The sequence below is a fragment of the Agelaius phoeniceus genome, chromosome 3, assembly GCF_051311805.1.
Source record: "Agelaius phoeniceus isolate bAgePho1 chromosome 3, bAgePho1.hap1, whole genome shotgun sequence".
NCBI lineage: Eukaryota > Metazoa > Chordata > Aves > Passeriformes > Icteridae > Agelaius > Agelaius phoeniceus.
In genome coordinates, this window is record NC_135267.1 from 44,310,695 (window position 1) to 44,321,231 (window position 10,537).

A 10,537-nucleotide genomic window follows, 5' to 3' on the forward strand; every position below is an offset into this window, starting at 1 on the left:
CCATGGGTTTTGCAGGATTTAGTAAAAATAAGAGCACCTCCTCACAGATACGCAATTGTTTATTTGCCATCTATGAGCACTGTGCAGCATGGAGAGACACCTTTGGATGAGTCCTGGCTCTGCAGCCCCATTTCCACTCTCCCATCTTGTTTCTACTCACATCCTCCCTGCACCTTTTCCTGATTTGCCCTTCATACTGTGCTGCTGCAGAGACCAGTGCCAGCCTCAGCATCCCAGCAGGGTCACCTTGCACGGCGCTGTCAGGGCACGGATGGAAGGCACGGGATAACTGTGGGATGTTGTTTATAACTCAGAGGGCAGCAGCCCCGTGACAAGGGAGCAGATGCCAATAACAGAGTATTTGCTTTACAAGTAAGAAAGAAGGAGCTGCATTAGCTGTTTATTGCAGTGGGAGCACTGCCCCCATGACTGCACTGCCACTGCATGAGGGAGGCTTTAGGCCATTGTAACCTCAGTCCTGCTGGCCCTGCTTCTCTTCCTCTAGGAAATTACAGTTACAATTATTATTATTATTATTATTGATCTAGAATTTTGTTTAAGTGCTTTGGTTTCTGAGTGGGTGCCCCATGTGGAGCATAAGGCAGTCATAAAATTGCTTATAGACAACATAAAATCTGATATTGCTGGAGTGCTCTCTTGTGGTGAAATAACGATTTTGCCACAACACTGGGCTAATGCAAGGATTATCTGCCCGTGCTGGGAACTTGCAGTCAGGAAAGGTTATTTTCTGCCTCCTTAGCTTGGGAGCAAATGCTTTAGATGGGAAATGCATTTAAAACATAAACATAATGGATTAGACTGCAGGACTCCCAGAATCACTTATCAAACAGAACTGTAAATAGCAATGCTTTGGGGAATCACTCTCTGTGAAAGCTCTTCTCATGCCCTCAGCTCCCAAGCTGCACGTATAGAGGATTGAAACACTTAATGTTAAACTAATCCCCATCATTAAAAAGCCCTGTAGATAAGCCCCTGGCTCTGGATTCTACATGTGCTGCTGTGCCTATGGTTCACAGGCGTGGGAGATGGAGCATGTGACGGGTATAGGACAGCTGGGCAGTGGCATTCAATCAGCATTTTAAAAAGTGGATTTTCAGTCCTGTAAGCCCATTGCTTCAAGTTGAAGTTGAAGAAATCTAGTGACTATAACTACTGCCAGAAAATAAATCCCAAGCATCCCAAATTAATTTGGTTTTGAGGGTAACCTCTGTGGCTTGTCATGCAATGTCATGAGTGGATCCGGCTGTGGGGAGTGGAGTGAACCACTCTGACTTTTGGGTTTATTTATTGCTGAGTATGTATATGGCTTTAAAGAGGTGATTGGAAATGAAAGCAAATTCTTCTTCATCAAGACTGAAGGTGATCTGTGAAATGATCTATTTACAGTTTAAAATGACCACTGAAATCCTGCCACTACCCTTGAAATGCAGTGTGAGGATTTTTTAAGGCATTGTCTCTAATAATAAATTAAATAGTTCCAGTGGCCTAGAATAGAAATGGACATTTGGTCATCTCTGTTATTTAACTGGCAGAAAAATCTTCACCCAAGCTGATTAGCAATCTCCTGAGAATTATCAGTGTTCATGGATAAGGGAAGAGCAACTGAAAGTGTCTAGCTGGACTTGTGCAAAGCATTTTACACTGTCCTGCATGTCATCCTTGTCTCTAAGCTGGAGGGGCATGGATTCAGTGGATGGACCATTCAGTGCATAAGGAATTGGCTGGATGGTGGCAAAAGAGCTGTGGTCAATGACCCAAAGAGTTGTGGTCAATGGCTCAATGTCCAGGTGGGGACCAGTGAGGAGTGTCATCCCCAGGGGTCTGTACTGGGAGTGGTGCTGTTCAACATCCTTGTCAGGGACATGGAGAGAGGAACTGAGGCACCCTCAGCAGGTTTGCTGGTGACACTGAGCAGGTGACATGCTGGAGGGAAGGGATGCCATCCTGAAAGGCCTGGACAGGCCTGAGGGGTGGGACTGTGGGAACCTCATGAAGTTCAGCAAGGCCAAGCACAAGATCCTGCATCTGGGTCAGGGCAATCCCAGGCACAAAACTAATCTGGGAAGTGAATGGATTGAGAGCAGCCCTGAGGAGAAAGAAATGGGGGTGTTGGTTGACAAGATGCTCGAGATGACATTGTTCAGCAATGTGAACTTGCAGCCTACAAAACCAAATGCTTCAAAGTCAGTGTGGGCAGCAGCTGGGGGAGAGGATTCTGCCCCTCTGCTCTGCTCTCATGAGACCCTCCTGCCATGCTGCATCCAGCTCTGGGACCTACAACCTCAGAAGGTTGTGGGCCTGGTGGAGTAAGTCCAAAGGAGGACTGCAAAAATAATCAGAGGGTTAGAGCACCTGTCCTATGAAGACAGGCTGAGAGAGCTAGGGTTGTTTAGCCTGAAGAAGAGAAGGCTCTGGGAAGACCTTAGAGCCCCTTCCAGTGCCTAAAGCAGCTTCAAGAGAGCTGGAGAGGGACTTCCTACAGGGGCATGCAGTGATAGAACAAAGGGGAATGGCTTTTACCTGAAAGATAGGTAGATTTAGATTGGACACTAGGAAAAAATTCTTTACTTTTAGGGTGGAGAGGCCCTGGCACAGGTTGCCCAGAGAAGATGTGGGTGCCCCATCCCTGGAAGTGTTCAAAGCCAGGGCTTTAACATTTGGATGGAGCTTGGAGCAGCTTGGTCTAGTGGAAGGTGTCCCGGCCCATGACAGGGGACCTGGAATGAGATAATCTTTAAAGGTTCCATCCAAAACCAAGCCATTCTATTATTCTACCTAGCACAGTTTGGGAATCAACCGCTTTAGGGCTCTTCATACAAAGTATTTATATGGCTTTGGGTTTTTGGAGACCATGAGTGTTTAGAACTATGAATGTGGCCAGGATCTGTGAGTTGGCTTCAAGACCGGTAAATAGGCTCTTGGGTCTGTTTAATTTCCTAGTTCAGTTGTAGCCCTAATACTGCTAACAGAGACAACACTACTATCACTTGTCCTACTTTTCTCCAATTATTCTGGGTAGTTAAGTACAGATTGGCTCAGGGCTTTTTGGAAATGCAATTTGACTAAAATACTGAAGTGTGAGACATTGCTGTGTGTGTACTGTTCTGTAACACAGTTTTGTATTTTGAAGGGAACAGTCTGTATAACATTGAGCAGTGCATGCTGTAACTTAGATATAATGCTTTTCTTCTTCAGTGGATGATTCCTTTTGCAGTCATGCTAGTGACCATTCCAAACCTGATCCTGGCTTACTTCGTGGCCTTCGTCTCTGGTCTGAGCATTGCAGCATCTCTTCTGTTGCCATGGTAGGAGACTTTTACATTTGAGCTGGGGAATGGATGTATTTCTGCATTACATGTATGTACTACTGCATGGAATTTGCCTCTGAAAAAGGCGGAATATGGCAAGAGTCACTTCTTCTAAGAATCTTTTTGTGGTTTTGTAGTGGATGCTATATGCAGTGATACAAGCTTGGTCACCCTGTTGTTAACATCCACTGTAGCTGTAGCTGCTTTTTGTATACAAGAGTATGTAAATTAATCAATAATCTAAGTAGTGTACAACGTGTGATAACATTACTTCAGGCATTATGAAGTTAGGCAAATCAATTAATGCTGAGCAATTAAGAATGTAGCAGAGGATACATAAAGTAAACTATGTCTAACCTTACTTTTTATAAGGGCATGTACTTATAGACCAAGGGGTAATGGCTTTAAACTGAAAGATTATAGATTTAGATTAGGTTTTAGAAAGAATTTCTTTACTGTGGGGGTGGGGAGGCCCTATCACAGGTTGCCCAGAGAAGCTGTGGATGCCCCATCCCTGGAAGTGTTCAAAGTCAGGCTGGATGGGGCTTGAAACAACCTGGGATAGTGGAAGGTGTCCCTGCCTATGGCAGAGGGCTGGAATGAGATGAGCTTTAAAGTCCCTTCCAACCCAAACCATTCCATGATTCTGTGTGTCCCTGTTTGAGTAATCCTTTGTAATGGATCAAATACACAAGGTTATGATTTTAAGAAACCAAGAATTCAAGGTCTTTTGCACTTGAGGACTGAAAATAATGGGGGAAAAACACCTCAAGGATGAGCATGGCAGGACATTTCCTCTTCAGACTGAATAATTGTTATTAAGATCACATTAACCAGAAAGCAAGACCATTGCTGAGAGCACTGTTTTTCATAACTTGTTTGTACAGTGCCTTGAAAACTCCAAGAGATCATGGAATACTTAGTTTGAAATTAGTTGTCAGACTATGTAAGCTTTTCTGCACGGAGGGTGAGAAGACTTTTCTTTTTCCAACAGTAAATGATTACGTATATTGGAAAAAAATGTCAATTCACAATTAATATTCAAGCAGCTTCCATTCTAATTCCCCATTACCTAATTCAGTCTCTTTGAATTAGAGAGAGAATATGTTTCATTGGTTTCTGAAATTGTTGCTACCTTGTCAAAAGAGTTATTTCAGAGTGCAATTATTCAGACATTCAGAGTCCCTTGAAATCTTAATAAATGTTGGGGGGGGGGGGTTGTTGTTCTTTTTTAATATCACAACTTCTGATTGGAATGACAGACAGACTAGGAAATTCTGTCACTTCTCAAGTGTTTGATGGCTTTTCAGTGATTTTCCACATTGCAATATATGGCCATGCTTTTCTTACACATTTTTTGCCCTCCTTTCCAGGAGTAGAACCTTTTGAACTGGATTCTTTCATGTGCATGGCTACATCAATCAGCTTAAAAATGGAGGAGGGCTGTGCTCTATTTCATTAAGTTTGGACTTTGAAAAGAAATTTTGGTTTGAGTTTTTCTTTTATCTTGCTCACTTCTAGGTCAATGCTGCCTGATGTTGTTGATAACTTTCGCCTGCAGAATCCCCATGGGAAAGGACATGAAACCATTTTCTATTCTTCTTATGTTTTTTTTACCAAGATGTCAGCAGGAATTGGCTTAGGAATTTCTGCAGCAGGACTGGAGTAAGTAACACTGTGTTTCCACTTAGTGGATCTACTCTGAAAGCATTCTGAGGTTACAACACTTTTACCCTGTGGAGTTAATTGCATGCACTGAGCCTGAAAGCGCCAGCAGCTCCAGATGGCTGACCACTAAAGACAGGATTGGTGCCATCTAGGCCAGACAACTGAGCATTAAGTTACTTGCCCTGACATGGTTCTATTCAGGAAAACCAGATTTCCCTTCAGATTTTCCTCCTTTCAATTACTTATGTAAATTTTAGTGGCTTATATGAATAAAGAACTAAACACAAAAGTGCAGCAGATGAAGGTCCCCCACAGGTGATACAGGTGCTTTGTGCACTCCCTGTTGCACTGGACTATCTCTATGAGCTTGTAAGATTTTACATGGACTGGAGTGCTTTTGGGGGTGCCAGAGACCTGTTCAGCATGAAAGGATCACCAATTCCTGCATCATTTTAGGGAACTGGATACTGATCAGAGTCAGGAACAGCCTTTCTCACAGCTCTGCCTGTCACCTAGACCATGTCACTTTAGGAGAAGGTTTATGGTCTCTTCCCATTTTGTCTTGTCTGTTCTGACCAGACAGGCTGAGTAAGTGACATCTCCTGCCCTGCCTTTGTGCAAGACCTGGCAGAAAGGGCCTGTGCCTGTCCCTGCTACAGCACACAATAAATACTTAGAAGGGAAATCTATCCCTCAGCTCCAGATTAGGTTCTGGTAACCAGAATGTTTTGCTTTGGGGCCTGGAGCTGAAATTGCTAAATAACAGGCAATGTTGGCTGAACATTTTGGGCTTAGGAATTTTAACTGCTTATTGCTAAAACCCTCAAACAATTTGCAGTTCCCCAATTAGCCCCTTTTCAATTGCATTCCAGTTGGGTCCCAGCAATTTGCCAAGGCAGATGTTTGTGGGAGAACACAGAAGACAAAGTGATGCCAAATGAGTTTTTATTAGGTGGATGTTCAGAAGAAAAACTCATTCCACAAATAAGAAGTAGGAATTTGAGTATATCAGCAGTTGTGGGACTGCATGGAAGCCCTGAACCAGTGAAGTGTACCTAACTCTGAGCACTTGAGTAAATTTGTCTATCTTGAGACGAGTGCTTAAGTGTGTGTTTAATTTAAAGTTAATTATTGCTGTTGAAATTGGTGAAATTACTTCCATGCTTTTAAAGCAGAGCTTGAATACTTTGCTGAATATTAATAGGAAACACATAACAGATTAATTTCACATAACCACAGAATCACAGAATGGGTAGGGCTGGAAGGGACCACAGTGGCTCATCTGTTTCCAACCTTCCTTGCTCAAGCAGGGTCATCCCAGAGCACAGGCACAGGATTCTGTCCAGATGGTTCTGGAATATCTCCAGTGAGGGAGACTCCACAGCCTCTCTGGGCAATCTGTTCAGGGCTCAGTCACTGCACAGGAAAAAAGTTCTGCCTCATGTTCAGGTGGAACTTGCCGGGTTTATTTCCTTCCATGGGATTCCACAATCCTTTCTTTGAAAGTATGCAAGCAATTTGATCAATTTCAACAGCAATAATTAGTTTAAATGTTATATATAATAACAAGAAAATACAGAGATAATGCAGTTATCTGAAGTTGAGCACAAAAATGTGGTTTGAAAAACACAATTTGAAATGTAGTGGAGAGAAGGAAAAAAGAGAGGTGTAGGGAAAATGGGAGAAAAGTCTTGAAGAGTGAGGGGAGTGGGGAGAAGGAAAAAAGAGAGGTGTAGGGAAAATCGAAGAAAAGTCTTGAAGAGTGGGGGGGTAGGGAGAAGGAAGCCTTCAGGTGAACAACAGCCTTTTAGCTTTGGACATACACACACCACTTCTTTCCATTTGTTTAGGTTTACTGGGTACAAGCCAGGGATATGCAGACAGTCAGATGATGTGATCCTCACACTGAAACTCCTGATTGGAGCAGTCCCTGCCATCCTCATCCTTTTAGGTTTGTTTATACTCCTTTTCTACCCCATCACTGAAGAAAGTCGGAAAAAAACAAAGCTTGCCCTTGAAGAGTTAAGGTAAGTTTGGACTGGCATGAAAACAGCAGCAACACCCCCACAGCAGCTCTTAATCATACTGGGAAATTTATTATTTTAAGGAACCCCTATATTCCTTACAACAAAATAAAACAATGTGCTCTTAGTCAAATTATTAACAGAATGGTACCATGACATGTTCCAGTATCTCTTTTTTGTAGTGCAGTACAACCTGCTTAGAGGACCATTTATCAGAAATTTCAGCTGCTGTATTTATATTTTCTCTGGAGTGGCTCACAAAGCACTATTGTGGTACATTGTTTCAGGCCAGAAATGAGGAATATTCTACATAGATTAAATTTGTGGGGGTAATGTGAATAGCTACAATTTACTTTTATATAGAAGAAAATGATATGTTGTTGACTGCATTCTTGGTGTTTATGGCATACAAGAAATATCCAAACCATTTAGAAGTGTAGGCAGAAAAGATTGTGGGAGAAAAAAAGAGGTCCGTTTTGAGCTATTCTTTCCCTTTTTACTCTGTCACTCTCCCTTTCTCCTTTTTTCTCCTTCTCCAAGAAAAATCTTGTCTAGCTCAAATTCATCTACCTCTGTCAACTCTTGAGGACATACATAAGGAGAGTCCTAGAAGACTGATGGATAAAATACCAAAAAAAAAAAAAAAAGGTTGTTCCTTTGTCTTGGTTTTATTATCCCGATTTACTGGAATTGGAAACTGATTTCCATGCAAAGAGGTCCATTCCAGGACCTAAGCAAGGGTGCCTGGGACCACTTCATGCCCTAAAATATCCAAGATATGTGCATGGGGTTGGCAGATATGACAAAGGCCTCTATGCAGACTGGAGGGGATGGGGTAAACAATCTAAAATGGGACTGGTTCCTCTGTTCAGCAACTTCAGTCCAGAGCACCACACCTTGCTGGGGGTCCTCAGCTGTTTGAGATTGCCAAACTCAGCTCAGTGAGTCAGCAGTGAAAGCCAGAAGTGGGTTCATGTATCATTTGTTCTGCTTTTACCAGGAGGAGCCACCAAAGCACAGAGAACTTGGACAGCCACGAAAAGGACACCTCTGTCTGAAAGCTCTGAATGCACTGGCTTTCCAAATACAGACTCACATCCCACCAACAAACTCTGTGAGAGTTTTCTAGGTCGTTTCTCCACTCACATTTTATCAAAAGGGACAAAGGGTGGTTCTGACATAGCCAGTAATGAAATCAAGAGAGGACACCATTGTGCAAATATGCACCTAACTCCATGCACTGTGCTAGAAAAGACATTACACGTGTTCAAAAATGCAAGCTATTGAAGGCTTGGGGATTTTGTTTGTTTTTTTCAATGATTAATGGGAAGCTGTGATCTTGTTCATGAGAGATTTTATGCATTTGTAACTTAAGAGGAAGAAAAAAGAGTAAATGTGACCAGAGAATCTTTGAAGGTTCTGAATTGGAAAATACCCTGAAGGGTAATTGAGTCCAATTCATGATGCACCATCCAAACATTAACTCACAATATACTTCACGCTTGGGGGCTGAGGTGGATTTTGAGCACAATCTCTACCTAAAACTTGCACACTCTTGTGTCTGGAAAGCACTTGGGAACCTGAAGTGTACTACATGAAGTTAGGATTTATTTGTTTTGAAATGAAGCAAATCACTCATGCAGACATATTTTGAGGATTTTTTTTTCATTTTTTTGAAAGATATTTTGAGTTTATAGATTCTACAAGAAATAGAACCCTGCATTTCCTGTTACTGATGTTTCTTGCTTCTGAAACCTGTAAACTGATCTCTGTCAGAGAATGAGAACTTCACGTTTTCAAAATCAACATCTCCCCTGAGGATATGAAAAATCAGTAGTCCCTTCCAAAAATTATGTAATTCAATTTTCTTTAAATTTTGGCTTTTAACTTACCACCATACCCATTTCTCTCTGCCTCACAAAAAAACGTGGCATGGGTATTAATCTCAGCTTGCACCTATTTTGTAATAATGAAGCTGCACCAGTCTTTTAAATGGTGATTTTTTTTTCAGTCAGGGATGTTATCATGCCTTAGATACATCAACTTATTTCTACTATAGATTTATACTGTTGAGCACACTTTTTAAATGAAAGACACACCTAATCTCAGGCACCTTCTGGAGCACTGAAGTTCAGACCTGTTCATTCTTGGCTTCTGTGGTGGTTCCAGAGAATGGAGACTCCAAGCCTAAGCTAAAATGATGGGACTCTGAAGACATATCTAAATGTGGAAGGAAGAGTGAGCAATTCAAGAGGTTTGTTCACCTTGAAGAAATTAGCAATGCAAGACAAGACATGAATTTCATCCCACTGCCTTCCCTGAGCGAGTCTGTGAGTGCCTTTTTGCTGCACCAGAAGTGCCTTTGGAGGACAGGCTTGCTGCTGTTTGGGAGCACCTGGAGGAAGGGGCCACCTGAAATTTGCCCAGGGCCATCTGGGAAGTGGCTCATAGTGCTGGGCTGGAAAATTGGGAAAGATTTTGCTGAAGGACACTGGGATGTAAAATCAGTGCAACCATGAAGCATCTCATTACGTTTGATACTGAAACCCTGTCAGGCAAATTTGAAGTAGAAGGCCTTATGAACTCTCCTCAAAATGCTTAATTATGAGGAAGCTTCTAAGGGTATATTTTGAGTGTGTGTGGGTAAGAATTAACTTCATTTAAGATTTCTGTTTACTTGCCATCTAAGGCTGGGGTTTTATGTTTTCTTCCTTGTTTCAGTTTTTGGACAAACCAAGATATGTATGCCTGGGGCATATGTGTTTACAACAATAAAAACCATAAGCCTGTTTACAATTTTGAGTCTGATGGAATTTGAAATAGCAGATTTACTGCACTTTGAAGTAGGTAAGTTATGTAGCAATATCACATAGCTCCAAAACATCACAGAGAACAGTTTGGGGCATTCAATTTATTCTGTAATATTTGTGTATTTCTGAATAGCCACATTTAAAAATAACCAGAAGGCCCAGTAAAGGCTGTTAATGTTTTTTAATGGGTTATGTTTTCAGCTACTATAAATCTCTAGCTACAAGGCAGTGGGTCTGTGTCAGTTTGTATTAACTGAACACTCAGCCCAGTGATAAAGGGGCTGCAGAAAATGCTGGGTGGGGTTGAGTGGAGCCATTTGAATGTGGCTTACAATACTATTTCTAGATCAGTTGTGCAGTTGCCTCTAAAATTGCATAACACCCAGTCTGAATTCAGACTCTTGGAAGGTAAACTTGGTTGACTGTAAACTGTTTTCTTCTTCTCCAGAGAGACAATGTGATCTTTATCTCACTGAAATATACTCAGTCCTCACTTTGCATATGGTACCAACAGGAACTCCCAAAAGAAAAGATAAAGCTTCTGTAGATTAAGTGAAACAGACTGTTTTTATATTTTGAAAATCTCATTATTTTATTTCATTATCAGAAATATAATGTTGATGTAATTTTGTTGAGAAAATGGGTGTATTTTTGCAAGTCAGAAGAATGGAGGATTAAGTGCAGGATAAGATTATTTTTGTACATT

At 41.6% G+C, this 10,537-nt stretch overlaps 1 protein-coding gene across 6 annotated transcripts in view; it reads left to right on the top strand.

Moving 5' to 3' along the window:
- Window positions 1-9,817, top strand: part of MFSD2B (MFSD2 lysolipid transporter B, sphingolipid) — a 38,985-nt gene extending 29,168 nt beyond the window's left edge. For 5 of the 6 annotated variants that reach the window (XM_054629176.2, XM_054629175.2, XM_054629174.2 and 2 more), the window contains 4 exons: window positions 3,217-3,326; window positions 4,851-4,994; window positions 6,848-7,024; window positions 8,022-9,817. In XM_054629176.2, coding sequence (XP_054485151.1) covers window positions 3,217-3,326; window positions 4,851-4,994; window positions 6,848-7,024; window positions 8,022-8,079 — 489 coding nt within the window. In that variant the 3' untranslated portion in view covers window positions 8,080-9,817. The remainder of the gene's footprint in view (window positions 1-3,216; window positions 3,327-4,850; window positions 4,995-6,847; window positions 7,025-8,021) is intronic. The other variant, XM_054629178.2, reaches the window with a different exon arrangement.
- The last annotated feature ends 720 nt before the right edge of the window (window positions 9,818-10,537 follow it).